At 50.9% G+C, this 22,236-nt stretch overlaps 1 protein-coding gene across 1 annotated transcript in view; it reads left to right on the forward strand.

Annotated features, from left to right (window-relative positions):
• LOC144177755 (salivary peroxidase/catechol oxidase-like) overlaps positions 1-20,572 on the forward strand; it is a 280,303-nt gene extending 259,731 nt beyond the window's left edge. Inside the window, exons 16-17 of the mRNA XM_077705328.1 lie at positions 20,084-20,186; positions 20,317-20,572. Coding sequence (XP_077561454.1) covers positions 20,084-20,186; positions 20,317-20,398 — 185 coding nt within the window. The 3' untranslated portion in view covers positions 20,399-20,572. The remainder of the gene's footprint in view (positions 1-20,083; positions 20,187-20,316) is intronic.
• The last annotated feature ends 1,664 nt before the right edge of the window (positions 20,573-22,236 follow it).

Genomic DNA, 22,236 nt, shown 5'->3' on the forward strand with positions numbered 1-22,236 from the left:
CGCGCGGCCGGTGTATTTAGCAAAGGGACCCAACTTAGTTAACCCATTAGGTACCAGCGTGACCATATGGTCACGCATATCCCCGCGGTGCGTTTCAATTTATGCAGGTTTAAAAAATCGCGCCAAAATTACGGCGCAATGCTTTTTTTATAGGTTCGGCTACCCCTTAAAGACACCAGATGGCGGAAGTTGTCTATGTTTAGTTGGTAGCTGCTAAAAAGAGGCACAAAACAGTGGTTATGCGTTTTGGCGTGTAGGCATGCAACGCTCCCGAGGGTAAGCGGATTTTTTTGTGATATTCTTTCTTGCAATAGCGTGATGTACATGTCCATCTAGAGAACTTGCTGTATGCAATCTCTGGTGACAATTCGAGAGAGATTGATCGACGTGTTAGTAACTGATAAGGTTGTGGTTCGTTTCCCCGAAATCCGGTGTCGATCAGGGACCCTATTCTCGACTGCACAAATTGCCGGCATTTCGCCCATGTTTTTTTGCGTAAGCATGACGTAAGCAATCAGTGACGTGCTGCACCTATAGCTATGACGACATGCAGTGTAATTTGACGAGTCACTCACAAAGATCGCTACCAAGGTATCAAATATTGTGCAAGAAAGATATAAAAACACTTGGCATGTACTATAAAAATTAAGACGGTAGCTGAGGCTAAAAAAAAGCACATTTCTGGAGGTCAAATTTGGCGCCAACACCACAAGGCGATCGAGTAACGTTGATCCAAAAGCGAGCGAAAGGCGGATTTCGAGCTAAAGAACATCACACAATTTTTTTACCGCATCTATTTATTTCTTTCAATCGCTTTTATTAACATAACTGGGTTCTCTGCTTCAATGCAAGCTTTGTTGCGTTATCACCATCCCTGCCGCCACCGCCGCCACGCCATCGTCTGCTGCTATGTTACAAGTTTATGGCGTGATCACAGAAAAAGACGGCCGCGACCATCGCTTCTATGACACATAAGAGCAGCGAAGCGCTGCGCCTGATAACCGCGGAGCGCACCGATGTCGCCGATTCACTCATTCGTCAAGCTCGACTGCAATCAGCGCTGCAATGAACTAAATAGTCACTTTTCATTGTTATTTTTCTCTTGAGTTCGATCATGTGACCCAACAGCTTACTAGGACAAGTATGGACAAATGTCATGCATTGGGTTCTCTTTGTCATGGAGAGGCTTGTACTGCCCTCTTATGTTGCGGTTACGCCAAACAAATAATTTTTCTTTCATTGCCAAACATAAAAGCAAAATACTGCATGTTATTTGTATGTTCCATGATCGCTGACTTGGAAGCAGTTGAAACTATAGTTTGTTTCGCTAGGAAACATGCTTTAAACAGCGCGCATGCGAAACTGCGCCTGCTGCAAATTGCCGCACATTTCGCGGCGCCGTAAGCCGGGGCAATATTGTGCCCTATTTTGCTTGTATTTTGCGACAAAAACAGCCGCCATTTTCAAGCTGTTACGTAGCATTACGTCACTTTTACGCAGGCTGAAGTTGCCAATGCATGACGTAATCGTTCCCGCCATCTGTTTAAATTACGTCACGCCTTCTCAGCTAATCACAGAGGGGGTGTGTATTACAAGCAGTATTGTTGTTGAATAGCAAAGGCAGGCTCACGTTGTCGTGTCTGCTGCATTTAGTCTGGTTTTTCATTGCCGGCCAAGAATTATGCGCCTTTAGTAACGAAAAATAAGGCAAACTTTAGAACTGGTGTCCGTAGACGACATGAAACGTCAAAATGACGACAGCACACACAACCGCTTTGTCAACCGGAAGCACGTGACCAAAATTGAAAGCCAATCAGAAAAGACTTCCGGAAAATTGCCTGAATTGCCGGCAATTTGTGCAGTCGAGAATAGGGCCCCAGGAACCCAATCGCCCGGGCTCCGGTTGATTTGGCAGGAGTCTGGCAGGGCGATGGTGTTCAAGTTCTTGGAGACGGCGGTCGAATTGATGAACTCGAGCAACGCCGCCTGTATTAACATTGCCTGACGCGTCGCGCGCTTTTCAATGGGAAGGGTAGGGACGCTTCGTTCAGGCACTGATCCGCTATGTGGCGCGTGCCGGCGGACATCTCGCCTTACGTCACTGCTCGCGAGTCGCGAACGCTGCACCCACTTCTACGACGTGTGTCTGTCAGCTTGCATGTTGGGCTTCAAGGGCCGTTTCGCTTACATCTTAGCCGTGACGGGGCGCTAGTTCTGTGGCGCACTGGGGATCTCGTTCAACGTGTCGCTCGCTTCATACTTGCTGCATTTTTCCAAAGATAAAGACGGAGGCGGTCTGAAATAGTCTAAGAACATACTGATTGTCGGGTAGACATATAGCTAACAGAAAAAAACGATATTTTCGGATGGGGCAGCCATTATTTTACTGATATTTTTCTTTCTGGAGTATTTAGAGATGAAAAAAAGTCGAGCCAATCCACCCCGTGAATGTGGTTGTTAAGCAAAGCTGTAAACGGCACCCATAACGATTACCCATGCGACGTCACTTAAATTCACTCACATCGCTCTACAAATAGCAAAACCAGAGAGAAATGAAATGCACTTAACCACCCCATTTATTACTTCAGAGATATTCTTGTTAAGGTTAAACCAATGCATGAAGCATGAACGGTGCTTGATTGAGTTGTATTGGTGTAGCATAAGAGTGGAAACTTCTTTTATAAAATTAAAGTAAGCTCCAACCCGGTGTTAGACGATCTGTCTTCTCCGTCTCTGCGCCGCGGACGGAGGCAACGAGATTTGCGGCAGAGAAGGAGGAGGAGGAAATACTTCTGTTAAGATTTCTGAACAGCCCAGAGTGCAGCCCTGGGGAGTGACTCCATCTTCTGTGGGGCCCATATGCAGTCCGCGCGTCCAGTGTTCTGCCCACTCGCTGAAGCTGGGTAGGTAGAGAGGGCCCTGACAGCAGCACCTCCCATTGCTCTTGTTGGGTAGTTGACGGAAATAGAGGAGGGTGGTCAGGGCTAAAGTCGCACACCCCGATTACGGGGCGGAGTGTTCCTACTTCTGAGCAAAATTTACATTCAGCGTCGTAGCGATTCGGATACATTAAGTGAAGACGCGTAGGCTGTGGGAAGGAGCCCGGATTGTATGAGCCGCAAGGTAGCTTGTTGTTCTCTGGAAAGGTCAGGGTAAGGCGAAGGTACGGTCTGTCTCAGAAGGCGATAATGCTGGGTTATCTCCCTGAACGTGACAAGCGGGTGACTGTCCTCGTGCAGCTCCATAGCATGGGAGGTAAAAGCGCAGGCTTGTTGGGTGGGCGTATTTGTTGCCCTCCATTGAAGCGTGAGGGGGTGTCCAGATGAGCTGCATGGAACCGTTTGGGGAGTCGGTTTTTTAGCACGCGCAGTGCAGGTCAGGACACCCAACCCTACTGGTAATTCCAGTAGGCTTGCTGGGAATCGATGACTACCCTCCGAACCCCCGGTTGAGCGAGAGCCAAGGTGATGGCTGCCTCTTCTGCTGCCGTCATTTCTTGGGTCCTAAGCGACCTACACGCAAGGAGGTTGGTTCTGGTAGTAACCACAATGACGGTGTATTGCTGCCCTCGATGTTTGGAGGCGTCTGTCTAGATAACTGCATGATACCCACCGAGGGTGGTGTTTAGAGGTTGAGCCCGTGCTTTTCGGTGACCCTCGTCATGTGAGGGGTTCGTATTTCTAAGCAAAGGGAGCATCTTTCGTTTTAGTCGCCAAGAGTCCGGGAGTACGTCAAGCGAGGTGACATTCTGGGCTGCCCAGCCAATCTGGTGAAGCATGCGGTTACCCATCGCAGTTCTGAGTCGGACCTTCTGGTTAGAAAGATGGCCTTCTATCAGCTCTTCCACCGTGTTGTGGAGCCCCGTGCTAAGCAGCCTCTGTGTGGACGCACTCATGAGAAGACCAATGGCCTGCTCGACCAACTTTCTAATCATTATATAAAGCATCTCTATGTCTTCCTTGTCGAGAAGAAGACAGGGGTTTGACGTAAGTAACTCTCGAGAGGACAAAAGCTTCAATTAATCGACAGGTACCGGATTCCTTTAGGCCTCGCTTCTTGGTGGCAACTCGCCTCATCATGTGTATGATTTGATTAATGCTGTTTTTGAGGCGCTGCAAGGACACGTCACTCGTGGTGTTAGCCTCGAGATTTAGGCCCAGGATCTTGATGCTGGGGCTTGGAGTGATGGCCTGGCCATTAAGGAGTATTTGAATGAATTCCTTGGTTTGGCGTGAGGGCGGACGACAAGGAGCTGTAATTGTTAACGCGAACACTGGAGGCCACAGGCTTTAGCACAGGCGTACTAGAAGTGAGATGCCATGCATTGGTGTAACTCTTAGCACATGAGCAAGGTACGCACAGGGCTGCTAGACGGGCATGAGTGGTCGCGTGACGCTTTCACGTGGCATTCAGCGAGAACGGTGGGAGTAAACCCGTAGATGATGTGCTTGGTGAGTACACCACCTGTCTTCCCAGTCTTTGCGTGTGCTGGTAGCTAAATCGGTTAGAGAACGGGCTCTCGCTTTGTTAGTCTATTAGTTCCAGGTTCGATTCCCGGCGGTGCCAGTAAATTCTTTTATTTGTTCGCTGGAGTTTTCTGGTGACACCAACGGTCGCGAAAGAACCCTTGGGGGGTAGAGGTAAAAAGCTTTGCTTTAAAAATTGCGTGCACGTTTTTTGTTCAGGCGCTCACTTCTACGATTACTTTCCAATAATATCACGTGCTTGTAAACTTCCGAAAATTATAGGAAACAAAAGGATAAGCAGCTTGGATCCCGCCACGCTGTCCGGGCGCTTCTACAGTACAGTCCTCAATTTTAGAAGTGCGTACCGATGCGGATTGCGAATAGGGGGGTCAAAACAATACCCAAATGCGGAGGGGATAGAGGGGGGATGCCCCACTCAGAAAATTTCAGGGCCTGTGATCCGAGTAGATAAGCGCGCATAGCCGGCAACAGCCTGCGGCAGCGCAAGGGATTTTGCTTCGTGACAAAGGAAGTTTTATCAGTGACAGACCAAGACAGACAGGCATGGTGAAAAACAAGAAGGCGTAGGAGCGCCGCCTCGGGAACGCTAAACAAACTTTCCACTATTTTGCATAGTTTCCGAGAAGCGGCGCTGGCTGGCGGACACGAAAGCACGCTGGAAGGCTACGGAGCGGGGAAGGGTAGGAGAGAGCAACAGGAGAGTGGCTGTTTGGCCATTTTTCGCTCACGCGTTAGGCACTGTTTATACAGGCGGCGTTGACTCGAGGCGTTGGGGTTGATAAAGTGGAAGGAAGAGTTTATATACAGCTATTTACAGTAGGAAAACTGGGTACATGAGTAATGCAAAGAAAAACTTCAAACTTCCGCTAGATGCTAGCTACAAGTGCGCGCAAATCACCTGAGCTTCTAAACTTCGCCTAACTCTCCTACCCTCGGAGATTACACAAACAGCTCGAGAAACAACGGCCGAGACTCTGTCTCGCCGCAAGATTCGTCTAGTTGCCCGGTACGGCGCTCTACCCTAAACTTCCGACGCGATCTTAACCTCTAGCCCAGGGGGCTCACAAATCCCCACCTATCTTTAACGGTCGAGACTCCTTGTCCCGCCGGGAACTGCCCAGCTCAGCGCTCAGACAAGAACGATTTCTAACGGCCAAGTTCGGTCTTATAACACCTCGAGATCACACTCTCTCGGGAACGCGCCTGTAGCGTCCGTACACGCGTAAGGGAGTGCCCAATTCACGTAGACAGATGTCACTCAGCACGCCACGGAATATTCAATGAGGCGCCGCCATCTTTGGGTCAACGGCACGCCCGCGGACGAGCAAGCGCGCGCGAGCCCGCGGGGTAAGAGCGAAAGGCGGCGACAGTGCACTGTGCAGCCCCGGGCGCGTTAACAATGGTGTCTCGCGCGGCGCGCGCTTCGACTCCGGTAATTCCACCACCTCCGCGCGTCACGTCGACGGTTCTCGGAACCCGGCGGCGCAGTCTGCGTTCTCAATGAGGGATTATCCCTGTGGTATGCGGTGGGCCAGACAATCCGTCTCCCGTGCGCGCCGTGACGAATTGGCGACGGCTGCGGCGTAGAGTTTACAGTGCTGAGCCCCCAGACAGAGCGGCGGGTTCTCACGCGCAGGCCGGGCGCCTGGCCGCTGATCTCATAAGTGGACATTACAACTCCCCCCTTTAAGAGGGTTACTGGACCTCTTGGTTCAGTCAATCCGAAAAGAATATAAAAGGGCCACTCTTTTCATGTCTCCCTCAGCAATAACAGCGAAACAAAAAAAAAAACACGTGGAAGTAGCTAGGTATAACCACAAATGAGCCCCCTTCCATTTCTGCAGCTGATCCGAACCCTCTCTCATCTAAACTACAAACATAACCTATTCACTAAGCGTTCAACAGGGACAGAATACTCTAGCAAACCGGAAAAACACCAAACAATGCTAAAAACAGTAAGCGCGAGTAAAAAAGAAATTGGGTCGTGTCTCCGGGGCGCGTAAACGCCACGAGCAAGAGACAACTCAACCTATAACACTGATGCGCGCTATAACTGCAAACACGCACAAACATTCCGGCACTCGACAACAAGAACAAAAGGAATAAAGACTCGCGAACCACACGGGCAATTTTGCAGTCCACAAAAATAAAACGTTAAGAAAGTTTGCATTGCCACTACGCGCACGCGCGCAAACGTCCTCCTTGACGGCGTAGCCTGATAACGTTCCTTCAAGAATGTTCGGCTGTGCTTTCGCTCACTTGCAGTGCACGGAAAGTTCGGTTCGGTGCGCGGATCGATCAATTCGGTGCGCGGGTCGAGCACCCAAGGCACCTCGTCGCGCACAACCACGGCACACACACACACACACACACACCACCGACGAAAAAGGACGGGTGAACGGGAACGTTCACGTCCGTCGTGGCGTTATTAAGGCTGGGAGGCAATTCAATAATAGCCTCCCCAAGCAACATTCCGAAAACAGGGTTGTGCATTCGAGTATTTCCAACCCCTCTGCAGATGATCCAGGCCGTGTAGCGTTGCAATGTCAACGCAAGTCTCGACAATTTAGCCCCATGAGGGGAACACAACTTTGGGTATACGGAGTGGTATCGCAAAAGGCGACTTCGCTTCCTGTCCCATAGGCCAAGTGGCCATGCCTCTCCAATGCCCCAAAGTAAGGCAATGCTGCGCGCTGGCAGCGTGAGCGCAAGGTTGATGCTGGAGCGGAATGGTGGCCCATGAACGCGACGACCTTCTCGGGATCATTTTTTCCCTTACGCACAGACTGCCCCACAATAACAACCTCACAAGCGCCTGTCATTACCAAAAGCCGCTCTTGCACGCTAGGTGCATTCTGAGCAGCGGCCTGACAAAGACAGTTTTTCGGCTGTCCCAGCACGCACTCATCCTGGCACAACTCAGAACTAGGGCCTGTGACACACTTCCAGGTCGCAGAACTTAGTGCGTCAACCCATCCTGCACGGCTCCCGACTAAATCTCGGTAATGGCCACAACCAACACTAAAGCTACGAAGCTCTATCTCAGACACCGGTTTTGCGAGACCGCTGATTGCGTCTCGTTCCCCTGTTTCCTCCGCATCTGTATTCTCACATGGTTTTTCTCTCTCCTTCCTAACCTCTTCGAAACCTGTCATTTTTTGTTTCGCAGCCTCCACGCATGCGTTTTGGTGTTCTCTATCAGCCTTCTCGGTTACACTGTCACCTTAAAGACTACCTAACCCACACGACATCTCCGTATCGTTCCTACCCTAGTCAAATACTCTCAGCTCATTGTTCTCCGCCTTCTCGCCTTCTCGCGTTCTCTCTCACTTTCTCCTCTGTTTTCTGCATGTTCAACCCCGTTTCCCTTCTCAGCTCCGTTATCCGCCCTTAACTCGTGCTTTCCCTCAGCCTGATCGTACACTACGTCTATTTTTCGCCGCGTCTCGTCACATGCTTTCTCGTCTTCTATCTCCTTTCTCTACTGGGTGAGCTCCTGAGCGCCCGACACGGAGTTCCCTTTCTCGTGCGACTTTTGAGCGGAATATGGAACGCGGCGGGCCCCAGGACTTTCCTGTGCGACGCCAATCTCCTCCGGTCCACCGATTAGAGTTTGGGTGCTGCCCGTGCTAGCAGGTTCGGCATGTATTAGCTCGGTGTCTGGTGCAAACGTAACTTGCGGCCCTACACTCACAACAACAGGGCTACCCTTTGACTGTGCTCTTATACCGGACGCACTCGCTGGAACACACCTCACGCTTGCTTCCCTTTCCATGCAACTGTTCCCGGCTGAGCCGCTCGCCACCTGTCTGCAGCCAAGGTAGCTTATCTCGTTCTCGCGCGGCTTCAAGTTGAAAAGACGGGCTGCCCGTATTCAACTTTGCTGTCAGTGCATAACTGGGACTGCTCGACGTGTTCGGCCTTATGCGCTGCAGATCCATCCCCAAACTTTGCCTGCGAGACTGCTCGTCATGTTCGAGCATCACTTCATTAAACCGCTCTACGGTATCACCGGACGCGCTTACCTCGTCGTTCCTCATCCCAAGGTCCGTCTCCACCCGTTCGACACCGGCGGAAATGCTAGCCTCGTGTAGGGAGCCACGGCTACCTACTCTGGCATCGCCAAGTTCAACTCCGGAACATTGGCCGGCGCCATTCGACTTCACTGTCGCTATAAAACTCGCTGGGTCTGTGCCCCATTGTTTGTGCTCGCGGGTGTCCGAGCGCAAGGGCGTCTGCCTTCTCCGCTCCAGCTCCAACTCGTACCTTCGCAACCGCTCTTCACATTCGAGCCGAAGTTTTTGTATGCGTTCTTACGATTCTCGCGCCTCTCTTCTCTCCCTCTCCTCCGCTTCGCGCGCTACATTTCTTTCTCGCTCCGCCGCCTCTCGCGCTCTTTCCTCCGCTTCGCGCGCTTCTTTTCTCTCTCGCTCCGTCGCCTCTCGCGCTCTTTCCTCCTTGCGCTCCGCCGCTTCGCGCGCTGCTTTTCTCTCCCGTTCCTGAAACTCCAACTCCATTCGTCTAAGAATTATTGCCTCAGACTCCGCTTGGACCACCCCTCCTGCCGCCGTTCCTCCTTGAGGTGGCGCCTCATGTGTCTAACCATTTCCGTCTCCTTCCGCCACGTTCGCCGGCATGCTCCGCGTGACTACCATGCAACCCCAGACTCAGCCTACACCACCACAACGAAGCGCAAGAAATCCCACTGACCCGCACCTTCGGTGATCGGCTGCCGCGTCGCTGGCTTGGCTCTGCCGCTCCACTCCGCGCGGAGCTCGGCTGCCGCCGATGAAGGCGGGCTTGCGTCCGCTTGCTGCCTCTGGTTGTGGCCTGGTGATTTCTGCCAAATCCTGCCGGGTGCGCCAGTAAAGATCGTTTCCCCGAAGTCCGGCGTCGATCAGGAACCCAATCGCCCGGGCTCCGGTTGATTTGGCAGGAGGATGGCAGGGCGATGGGGTTGAAGTTCTTGGAGACGGCGGTCGAATTGACGAACTCGAGGCATTGGGGTTGATTAAGTGAAACGAAGAGTTTATACACAGCTATTTACAGTAGAAAAACTGGGTACATGAGTAATGAAAAGAAAACCTTCAAGCTTCCGCTAGACGCTAGCTCCAAGTGCGCACAAATCACTTGAGCTTCTCAACTTCGTCTAACTCTCATACCCTCGGAGCGTGCACAAACACCTCGAGAAACGACGGCCGAGACTCTGTCTCGCCGCAAGATCCGTCTAGTTGCCCGGTACGGCGCTCTACCCTAAACTTCTGACGCGATCTTAACCTCTAGCCTAGGGGGCTCACAAATCCCAACCTAGCTTTAACGGTCGAGACTCCTTGTTCCGCCGGGAACTGCCCACTCAGCGCTCACGCAAGAACGATTTCTAACAGCCAAGTTCGGCCTTATACCAACTCGAGATCACACTCTCTCGGGAACGCCCCTGTAGCGTCCGTACACGCGTAAGGGAGTGCCCAAATTCACGTAGACAGCTGTCACTCAGCGCGCTACGGAATTTTCAATGAGGCGCCGCCATCTTTGGGTCAACGGCACGTCCGCGGGCGAGCAAGTGCGCGCGACCCCGCGGGGTGAGAAGGAAAGGTGGCGACAGTGCACTGTGCCGCGCGGTGCGCGTTAACAATGGTGTCTCGCGCGGCGCGCGCTTCGACGCCGGTTATTGCACCACCTCCGCGCGTCTCGTCGATGGTTCTCGGAACCCGGCGGCGCCGCCTGCGTTCTCAATGGGGGATTATCCCTGTGGTATGCGGTGGGCCAGACGATCCGTCTCCCGTGCGCGCCGTGACGAACTGGCGACGGCTGCGGCCTAGAGTCCACAGTGCTGAGCCCCCGGACAGAGTGGCGGGTACTCACGCGTAGCCCGGGCGCCTGGTTGCTGATCTCTTAAGTGGACTTTACAGTGTTGTTAGTGAAAAAGCGTGTTATTTTACGTGTTGCCTAATGGTCACACTGGGCCTTTAGGCTCCGTATTTTGAATAATTTCGTTACTTGAATTTACGCTCCTTCTACGGTAATTCCGCACCACTCATGCGTCAATTTCTTCTCTGCCTAGGTTGACTTTAGAAGAAATAGCCGGAATACTCGTAGAGGATGATGAAGATGTGTCGGCTATATACATTCAGCCACCTGAGGCTACCATTTAGTCGGACCAAGATTCTGCTGATGAGGATTCTGGCGGCCTCATAGAGAACCTTAGTAGTAGGCAGCTTAGAGTAGGTGCTGAAACGGTTCTTGCCGACGGCCGTCGTATTGGTGGATGCGATTGCGATGAAGATGAAGCAGAGTGTGAAGAACAAAGCGATGAATCACAAAATGGCTCCTTATGCGTAAAAAAGAAAAGCGCTGACGCGAATTCATCTTCAAGTACCAAGTGGAAGAATAGCGACCTTGTGAAAAATTCCGGAATATTTCCGGAACCAGACTTCACCGCTTACAGAGACCTTTCGCCTGTAGAATTGTTGAGCTCTTTTTTGACGGAAGCGTCATCTCTTGGTAGAAAAAACAAGGAGCTAAGCTTTGTTATTGAATATGCCAGACCTCGAGGTCAAAAAGGAGGAGATGAAGTGTTTTTTGGGTGTACTGCTTCTCTCCGGTTACAAACGCTTGCCAAGAAAGAAGTGCTCCTGGGACAGTGGAACCGACATGCGGAATGAAATGGTATACAACGCCATGCGAAGAAACCGTTTCCTAGAAATCATGAGGTTTCTTCACTGTGCCGACAATAGGAGCCTTACTCTAAGCGACAAACCCACAAAGTTGCGGCCCCTGATGACATTACTGAAGGCAATGTTCCAGCACCACTTTCAGCCTGTGAGTCAATTGAGTTATGACGAAAGCATGATAGAATATTATGGTCGTCATGGCTGCAAGCAATTCATACGCGGCAAACCATTTCGCTTCGGGTACAAGCTGTGGTGCTTGAATGCGAAAAATGGCTACCTTTCAAACTTTGAAGTCTACCAAGAAAAGCAGAAAGACAGTGGAACAAGCACGCAGTATGAAAATGAATTTGGAAAAGCCGCTGCACCACTCCTCGAAATGGTGTATTAACTTCCCGTCGAAGTTCATGATCTGCCTTATCACTTTCGTTTCGACAACCTCTTCACCAGCCTGCATCTACTGAGGCACCTGAAAGAAAAGAACTATGAATCCACAGGCACAGTGAGGAAAAACCGTGTGCCGAAAGAATGCCCCATCACTCGGCCTGCTATCAACACACGCAAGACCCGTCTGTACGAAGTGCACGGGCTTTCGGATGACGGGCTAATAATTGTGCGCTGGATGGACAACTCTGTTGTCACAATCGCAAGCACCGTGCACGGCATAGAACCCATGTCCTCAGCAGACAGGTATTCGCGTGCACAAAAAAAAGGGGATCAAAGTGCCTCGCCCTAATGCCGTTACCCAATAAAACTGCTTTATGGGAGGCACTGACCAGATGGACGCAAACGTAGGCGCCTACCGAATAGCAGTTCGCGGCAAGAAATGGTGGTGGCCAATATTCACTTGGCTTTGCGACGTAGCCATAAGCAACGGTTTGGCGCTTATCCGCAGCGCCGGATCCAAAATCACTCAACTTGAATTCCGGAGGCAAATCGCTCAAACCTACCTCACAAGATGGGACAACAAGCCAAAAGGACCAGGTCGTCGACGAACGGTGGCGCTCGGGGACAGTGGGCTTTGCGGTCCACGGTATGACCAAACAGCCCACTTCGTTGGAACTGTGCCTAACGGAAAAAGCGCAGGTGCTCTAGAGACAACTGCAACAGTACAGTGCGCACAGAGTGCACTAAATGCGACGTCGGCATGTGCATCCCGTGCTTCATACCATATCACACTAAATAGGCGCCCGACAAATCCATAATCATGTTTTTGTTATGTGTCAAGGCCTGAAATAAAATTTGTCCCTTTGTTATTTTTACTCTAGCCTAAGAGCCCAGCGTAACCATATGGTCACGGGCCATATTTTGAAAACGAAGAGCACGTTCACAATGGTAATTTCACAGTGACTAATTTGGAGGCATATACGTTGAAACATGACCTCAGGTTTGACAAAATTTATAAAAAATAAACCGGTCCCTTAATGGGTTAAAGTCTTACGGTCGCTCGCTTATCCGGCCCATCGCGAATCGGGGAAGCTCAACGCGGCTTCCCTAGACTGCAGTAAATCGCCACCCTAGCTGAGCCTCTTAGGGCCTTATCGGGTGAGATTTTATCGGCAGAACTCCTATCCACTCATAGCAAGTACGGGTCATTGATAAAGGAAAAAAACGTGCTCACAGCAGCCGGGCTGCATAGCTCGCGAGGCCTACCGCAGTACCAGCGGTCATCAGCCTCCGACGACAGCGTCGCCCGCTCCATCTCGGAGTACGACTCGCAAAGAGCCAAGACGAGCTATTTACATATTTAAAAAACGGAGTTTTTTGCTGCATTCGGGGGAGGTTTGTTCTGCCAAAGGCAAAGCCGGCGGACAACATGGGGTACCGCGGGTACGCTTCTCGTCTAGGGATTACCATATTCGTGGCAGTGCTCCTTTCGACGATCGCACCGACGAACACGTGCAAGCACATGGGGATAGGTTCCGTCAGGTGCGGTGCGCGTCAGGAATTCCGGGTTAGCGACGGGGGCTAATATTAAGTGCAAATGCACTTCTTAAGTGAGCCTGAATCGTCCGCCGCCGTAGTCCGCATAGCAACAGCTGCGGGTGCGCGCGCTCCTCGTCTTCCCTAGCAACGGGGGGAGATGGGCGCGCGCTGCCTGGCCAGGAGTGGGGGATTGGCCAGGAATCGGGCGTGAGAAGGGCTAATGCACCCGCTTAAACGAGTACTGACACGAAATTTCAAAGCTGAGATCCGCTCTAGCAATCAAGTACAACGACAACACAAATAGGTGTCTGTGAATAAATGCATCTTTCTTTCTTTGTAGTTGTGTGTGTGTGTGGGATCTCTCTTTCGCGAACATTACCGAACCGCGCAAATTCAACTCGTGCATTCGCACTTTCACATTCTTCCCCTCGGGGAAATGCGGGGAATTTTTTTGCCGCCACGCTCACGTTTCCCTTCCTTCAGCGCAACGGCAAGAGCGAGGATAGTGGAGATAAGCTCGCTACATGCTTGGCCAGGTAGCGGAGCGGCACAACTTCGCAAAGTCTTGCGGCCACTCACCTAGCCGCCCGCGAGTCACGGAAGTATCGTATACCTTCCTCAAACTGCGGGTGCTCACCACCAAGAAACTCTCAGGGGGAATTTCTTTCGGTGGTTTAAATTCCGGCGAGAGACATAGCGTGTAGCAGATACGAATCCGAGAGATAAAAGAAACGCGCCTGCAGCAGTACGAGCTGCAAAGCGTTCCAGGCTGACCACAATACAAGCGGTTACCCGCCTGCGTCGCCCGCTCCATCTCAGAGGACGGCTCACACATAGCCAGTTAAAACCATATTTACAACACGGATCGTTGTGATCACCGCGCACCTACCTGCTCGTCTCTGCTAAATGCAATACCGGCCGACAATGGGCCTGCTCGGTATGCGCTATCGCCCGGGCAATGCAACGTTTGCACGCTTAATGCATTCCCTTCAGGGCTCGTACCAACTAGCCAACGTTCAGCGCGTGGCAACGGTGCCAGTCGGGTGCTAGGCGCGTTAGGAACGTTCAAGCGGCCACGGGGGCTCACGACATGCGTCCGCCACCACTTGGTGCTACCGCTCCCACTGCGCACGGTGAAGTTCGTCACGGGCGCAGCTTACATGGCCAGCACGCATGGTTCGCGTAATCGCTTGAGCCAGCTGAACGCCACGTGGTCCGTCTCCACGGTCCACCACGAACGAACTTCGCCGACGTAAAAGTCGAACTCGCTGAGAACACGCTGCCCGATCACCACACAAACCGTAGCAAATACGCGGCGAGCGGGCCGCCGTGCTTGGGAAACGAGAGATTGTAAGACAAACTTGGCCTCGGGAACAACCAGTGTTCACTCATGGGCTTAGCTGCGGGCTGAGCGAACAGCATTTCACGCGCGCGGGCAAGATCGACAACAAAGGGTCGTATAATGCCTGCGCGGGGATGTGCTACGTTGTCCCGGCCGTGTCGTGGGAGCGAAAGGGCGAAAGGTGCTCTTTTGCGACAGGGCCTTGGCGTCCACGCGTGCGCAGCGCGCTCGGCGCTTGCGCCTGGTAGGACGAATGCGCGCTATCGTCGTCGGAGCAGGAGGCTCCTTCTCGACGAGGCGCAGGGGGCTCCTTAGCGAGACGCAAGCTTGGCTACAAGGCCGTTTGGCGTCTACACTTGGAGATACATTGGCTGCAGGCTAACGTCGTCCGAGCAAACGATGTTCTTGTTTCCGACGTAGCGGTTCAAATCGTACGTCAAGTTCGGGATCGCCGCTACGTTGAGTCGTACAGAACACAGGAGATGCTGGCGCGGGTCGGGAGATAATAAACTCGGTTCGCGGGCAGCGGCGAGCTGCGGTAGCACGTTACGACGAAAAGCGTTGTGCTCCCAAAAGCCAAATGCTCGCGCTGGTTGGGAGATAATTGCCTCGGTTCGCGAGAGGCGGCGGATGGCCAGAGCACGTTGCGACGAAAAGCGTGGTGCTCGAAAGCCGAACCGCTCACCTCAGGAAATCGCACAGGGACTAAGGCCAAGAAAGGGCCTGTTCCGTCGCAGTGTCGATACGGTGTTGGGCGCCAATGTGGGTTCGATGGTCCCTTGCGAGCCTAAGTGGGGTTCAGGGTGTTTTCCCACGCCCGGAAATGACCCATCCAAAATGCCCCAGAGAGGTTCGCGGCGTCCACGAGGGAGGCATCGCGACGGGTCCGACTCACCGACAAAGGCGACGACAGGCTACGAAGGGCCAGGGTGAACGAGGGGGTTTATTGGCCGAGTGGTACAGTGCATAATAACGCCAAGACAGGGTTGTACCGACGCGCTTCCTGAGACCTCACCCAAACGGGCGACCATGGCCGAGGTTGCACGTGGGCAACTCGTAAGGTAGGGGTAGGCCTACCCTGCGCGGCCGAGCAGTGCTAAAAGCAGGCCCCCGGCCGAACGGCGCGGCGGGGGGGAGACGAGCCAACCTGGGACAGGCAGCGCCCCGGTTATCCGGCTCCGATTTCCTCCATTCCCCATCTCTCCTATCCGTGGGGCTAGAGCAGGGGTCTCAAACACGCGGCCCGCGGGCCGCATGCCCCTCTATTGCGGCCCGCGGCCCTCTCATGAGTGTCTTGGTTCATTTATTTTTGTTTTATTTTTGTTTTGTTTTGTTAATGCATGAGTGCGCGCCCTGCTTGTGTGGCCAAGGACGCAGGTGGCCAGAGACTGCTCGAAAACGCGTGGATATCGCCTTTCACGGCTTCGCGTTACCAGAGCGGACACCCCTCTTTTCCGGAGGCCCCTCAATTCGGGCGCCGTTAAGTCGGGTGCACAATGGTCACAAGTAACTGCGACTTGTGGATCGAACACTCTACATTCCGCACAGGGCTGGGCGAGCACAGGCTGCGGAGAAACTGCCCGCGGCGTTTTATGACCCTGCGAACGGGTCTGCACGTCACTAATGAGAAGACGGGGGCTTGTCCGGAGTTTTCCAGGCTTCCTCGAAAGCGCGAAGGTTTCCGGGCGTTGTATGGTGTTTGTGGATATTTGCTTTCCTGTTCGTCTTTGTGTCAAACACTTTTACTGCGCCGCAGCTGTGGCGAAAAGGGCGCAGCGGCGCGTCGGACTCTAGGTTCGGGCTCTAAAATGCACCCGCGTGCGTTTAGGGGCGTGTCGCAGCGTTATTTATGGCCTGGGAGAGAGTGACATCTCGGTGCTGAGGAAAATATTGCACATTGCCCTTCGAAACTGTGCACTTCCAGACATCAAATTCGCGTGCGCAAATTGAGACGCTAAACCAAGCGCCTATCCTCCGACTCGCAAGCTGTTGACAGCACTGTGGATGGTAGCGGCGCCCCAAGTCAATCATGATAGAGCGCACTACATAATTGTGCTCCTGCGTGCCTGCGGCCTTAGTAAATGTGACATTTGACATTTTTTTTGACGATCTTCAAACAGCGAAGCTTTCTGCTGTGGAAGTCTAGCAAGCCACAATGTCGTTGTCCAAGCAGTCTGCAAAACGCAAAGTGGAAGACGAGACGAGATGCTTTCAGGAGCGATGGTAACTTTCTTATTTCTTCACGGAATCAAGAGACAAGGTGTTGTGCTTAGTCTGCCATCAGAATGTGGCTGTGCCGAAGGAGTACAATGGTCGACGCCACTTCATGTCTTGTCATCACGAGAAGTATGGTGCTCTTACTGGCAACGTTCGCGAGCACACAGTGACTCACCTGAAGGCGGCGTTGGGAAAGCAACAAAACCTGTTCAAAAAGGCGGCCAAAGCAAGTGACGAAACAAACGGTAAGGGCAAGCTTCGTAATTTCGGAGCTTTTTGCCAAATCATCCAAGCCCTTCACTGAACGTCTGTTCGTGAAGCAGTGCTTCCTCGGAGTCGCTGATGCTACCTGTCCCAGCATGAAAAAGACAATCGAGAAAATAAGCCTCTCTCCAAATACAGTCGCCGAGAGAATTAACGAGAGACATTGAAAAAGGATTAATCAACCGATGCCACGAGTTTGAAGCATTCTCTATTGCAGTTGACGAAAGCACTGACATTACAGACAAGGCACAATGTGCTATTTTTGTAAGGGCTATAGACAAAAACCTGAACGTCACTGAGGAACTGTTGTACTTAATCCCAATGAAAAGCACCACCACAGGGGCGGATATTCTTTCTGTTCTCGAAAGAGTGGCCGAATACGCTGTGCTAGCGTGGGAAAAGTTGGTTTGTTTGGCTACAGATGGTGCGCTTTCAATGGTGGGATGCAAGAGCGGGCTCGTTGGTCGATTGCGGATGAAACTCGCTGGACTGAGAATCACCAATCAATTTGCCGCGGTTCACTGCATTTTGCTCAAGAAGCGCTGTGCGGCAAGTCTCTGCAAATGAAGAGCGTCATGGAAATCGTGCTCAGCGCAGTGAACTTCATCCGTTCAAGAGCTCTTAACCACCGCCAATTTGTATCTCTTTTAGAAGCGGTTGGCAGAGAATATGGTGAAATTTTGTACCATACAGAGGTGCGATGGCTGAGTCGTGGAAGAGTGTTGAAACGATTTTTTGATCTCCGAGAGGAAATTGACGCCTTCATGAAGAACAAGAACAGGGCCATTGTTGAGCTGTCAGACGAAAAGTGGCTTCACTCCCTTGCGTTCCTCAGTGATATCACTGATCATTTGAGCTGCCTCAACGTTAAACTTCAGGGAAAAAATAAACTGATCATGAAAATGCATGACGATATTCAAGCCTTTCAATCCAAATTGCAGCTTTGGGAGATACAGATGAGAATTCAGAAGTTTAATCATTTTCTAACCCTGAAGACGCTTGATAACGTGGATAAACAATCCTGTGATAACTTCGCTGACCTCCTGCATGATCTCTAAAGAGAATTCGAAGGACGCTTCCAAGACATGACCAGCCTCACTGATGAATTCCGGATTTTTTCGTTGCCGTTTTCGGTGCTGGTGGATGACGCAGCGCCCGAGTTACAGATGGAACTTCTTGAGCTGCAGCTAACACTCTGTTGAAGCAGACATTTCAGGACATGGCTGTACCAGACGTCTACAAGTTTCTTGACGATGCAAGTTTCCCGGCGCTTCGTGAACAGGCTACAAGGATCATTGCCATGTTCGGAAGCACCTACTTGTGCGAACAACTGTTTTCCTTGCTGACGGTGAACAAGCCAGCTCTCCGGTCAAGGATGACTGATGAGCACCTGCGATCGACCATGAGGATCGTTTCCGCGCAAGAAGTTCATGCGGACATTTCTTGTCTACTCGCAGCCAAGCGTTGCCAGGCATCAAGCCAGCAGGTTTAGAACAGCTACATTGAGGTTCTCAAGGAATAAAGTTTGGTGACTTTCATAAATGAAACTGGCAATATTTTCTCGTGAATTACTATCAATAACGTTTATTGTACTATGATACAGAGACGCAGCTGCCCTGACGCCTCTTTTTGTGAGGCACCCAATGAAGTCGCCACATGTTGAATCATAATCGTTAAATAATATTTGATATTTCAGGATAGGCATCCACATTTTAGTCATTCTGGAGATTGGTATCGATATGTGTCTCGAATCCTGACGCCCAGCTCCATTCTGGAATGGCAGCTGACATTTTGTTAATCACCCCCTCTGACCCCTCCCCCCTCCCCCCTTTGTTTCAACCTTCTTCGCTCTCCCGGCCCTTGCGGGACTAAAATCCGTGACTGCGGACCGCTCACTGATGTGAGTTTGAGACCCCTGGGCTAGAGCAACAGAGCGCGAAGCGCACGTGCCGTGCTTATAAGGAGAGGGGGAGAGGAGGCAGGTTCGCGGGCGAGGAGGAGGACAGCGGTGGCGGGACAGTTGGTGCCCGGCGGCGCGTCGGCCCGCGAGGCGACGTCACATGCGGCATGGGACAGCGCGCTCGTTTGAAGGTCGCCCTCGCGGGAGCAGGAAAGGGGATCAAGCGGATCCCCACAAGTGTCACGCTGAGAACGCTCAGGAAAATCACGAGGCGGCGAAAAACTGCCATGTAAGAGGAACATGCACGCTTCGACGAGTACCATCGCACGTCATGCCGCTCATCAGGAGCGTACCCTCGGCGCTCATCCTGTTGGCGTCGTCGCAAAAAGCGGGTTATGTGTTTGGGCTCCGTGAATGGACGTGCTTAGGGAGCATGATTACATTGCGAAAAGAGCGATTTTACAACTTGTAATAATGGTAGTAGAAGCAAGATAACAGCTGCACTCGAGATAACTAAAAGGGAATTTTCTTCCATAGATGCCCGTTTACTGATATGAAGCATTAGGTACAAGCACTAATGACACGTTAGCCGCATCTTGAATGGTATTCCTGTATTTCTAAGTTCACAGGGCCGTGTTGCATTTTACTGCATAGAGCTGTTTTAGATGCGACTGCATCTCATTCACTCGCCTTGTCCCTCCATACGGCGTTGTCCGTCCACACCCCTCCCCCTACACTATAAAAAAAAATAATAGTTAGCGGCGCCCGGTTTCGATCCTACGACCCTGTGGGCGGAACGCGAGGTACATGGGGCTCTTCCCACTGCGCCACAAAACCGAGACAGAATCAAATGCTACGAACGCGCCTTATATCCTTGACTCATTCAAGCTACGCCAAGAAGCTACTGATACAACGCATGATGGGGCAATGATTAACACTTACAATAAAAGAAAAGAAGCTCCCACTTACAGCAACAATGACGGAGTAAAGGTCGTTGCAACAGCGAAGCCCCAAGCATACCACTTAGAGAGATTGACCAAGATTGGCCAATAAAACATAATAATAATCATAAAACATAATAATCATACGCGTTCCCGACACGTTTCACGTGATTTCAGAATCAATCCAAATGACGATGCGTCGCATCTACACAGGATTCCCCTCGCGGGGAGGTGGGCCCAATTTTTTAGTTTTGTTCACAGTAGCAAACCCTCTGTCGCCGTACTGACATACGTGCAACTCATGTTGACATGGTTTATCATTGTTTCTTTTGTTGCAGTGCAAGTCGAGGAAATCCGCAAAGCAAGTTTGGCTCGCATCATCTGCGACAATACGAACCTGAAATTTGTTCAGCCTCTTGCCATGATTAGGGAGGCTAACTGGTGAGCATCACCCTTACGGTGCATTATTTTGGAAAAACCTTTTGAAGAAAGTGTGAAAAGCAGCCTTTAGCTTCGAGACATTGTGACGAGGTGTATTATTTTTTCGATCGCTTGCTTTCGTTCTGCGCAGGAATCCGAAGGTCGACTGCAACGGCGACGACATTCCACGGGTGGACTTCGACAACTGGCAGAACGAGCCAGTCTGGACGTAAATATTAGGGATCTGCGCGAAACTCAACCAATATTAGTGAACAAGTTTTTTTGTTTCATTTCCCCTCTACTCTGCATTACCAGTATTAGGAAAATGTTTATAGAAATACTCTCTATAAGGGGAGGTGTACGTGTGGTGTAAATAAGCCGTGTTCATTAAAACAGCTACAGAAGAATCCTCCCAGCCTTCGTGTTTATACCATCATCACCATCCGCCTACCCGGGTCCACGCAGTCCCTAACCCGGTTTAAGACGCCTTATTCCCATCTCTTGCAAAATCTAATATTTATAGAAGAATCGCAGTTCAGGCATATTCTTTGCTGTATACACCGCCCGATGGGTTGTGTATTGCCTAGATGAGGGCTCTTTTTTGTACAATATAACGTTGCGGTCGTCTTTCAAATGGCGATAACTTATGAACATCCAGATTACAGCGACCAGATTCTAAGTACATGCGAAAAGTTCTCTACCACTTTATGACCCAATGCAATTTTATTAGGTTATAAGTATAAGTCAAGACAGTCCCCCCAAAAGCGAATGGAGGGAACATACTTCAGTTCACTTCAGTTGTTTTTATTACTTTCAAAGATGGTAGGTTACAATCAGGTTAATATGTATACGAGAGTCCCGAAGTCAAACGACTGCAACGGTCCTTCGATGAATGATTACAAAATCCAAAACTAGAGCAAACGCCGCAGAAAGCACAGTAACTAAAAACAAGGAACACAACTTACTTAGAGAACAAGTTAAAAAAAAGCTCCGTTTAACCAATAGTAGAGCAAAGATCATTAGTAGCGCATTGCTAGTACAATGATAATTCAATAAAAAAAGCATAAAAAGGTATGGGGAAAAAGAAACACGAAGTGTACAATTGCCCTATACAAAAACTCTACGTCCGAACACATAAAACTTAGACAATATAAAAATACAAGGTAACACAGTTGTAGATATTACGAAATCAATACAATCACATTTGCAACGAAACATTTCAGCACATCAGGATGGCGACCGATTAATTGAGACAACGACAGTATTTTTGTGAACAGAAAACGAGATACGGTCCGATTCAAGCCAGACGGAGTCTACTTTCTCTCCTCGGAAAGAAAGATCGACGCAGCGTTTCTGGGTTAATGCCTGGGAGAGAAACATGGTTTAACAGCTATGGCGATCATTTTGCCTGTGGTCAAATTCACAGTGATAGCTTGGTAAGGTGAACAGCGTGTCATCGCATTGCGACAACCGAGGTTCAGAAAAAGACCGATAATTGAAATATTTTTTATTACAAGCGTTTGAAAATTGGTTTTGTCATCGTAATATTTTGATAAGCTTGCTTTGTCTAATACGAAGTCTTTGTGTGCGTTTGCTTTGGCTTAGGCGGGCAAAAGCAAACGCAAATTACGCACGGCGTATAAGCTGGCCCAGTGAGCTATTTGCGCCTAAATGTAATGCATATTCGTTTTACAGCACCTCGAACAGGTGCGGTAAACAATGAAATTTACGAAAATACTCGTAAGCAAATAAGTACCCCTGCGCACTGCTATTGGTACTGGGCGCACTACGGTTGTTGTAGCTGCACCGCAGCCCATCGGTTTGGAGTGGTCTTATGCCTCAGCTACGTTGGCGTCCGAATGTTCTTCGACTCAAATGAGTGGATTCGAACGTCATTAATATTCCGCCGTGCTCCACTATGGTTTCGATGGCATTTGAAAGCTTTAACAATCGCTCACCCGGCTGCGTGGCACTGCTCCGGTCGAGTTCTGTTTTTTTACACAAGAATGAAACAACCGATTCTAGCAGCAGTGTTTGGCAGTAAAATTATAACGTAAGCTTTGACGCAGTT

The sequence above is a fragment of the Haemaphysalis longicornis genome, unplaced genomic scaffold (genome assembly GCF_048455015.1).
Source record: "Haemaphysalis longicornis isolate Haplotype H1 unplaced genomic scaffold, Haemaphysalis longicornis Haplotype H1 scaffold_1, whole genome shotgun sequence".
Classification (NCBI taxonomy): Eukaryota; Metazoa; Arthropoda; class Arachnida; order Ixodida; family Ixodidae; genus Haemaphysalis; species Haemaphysalis longicornis.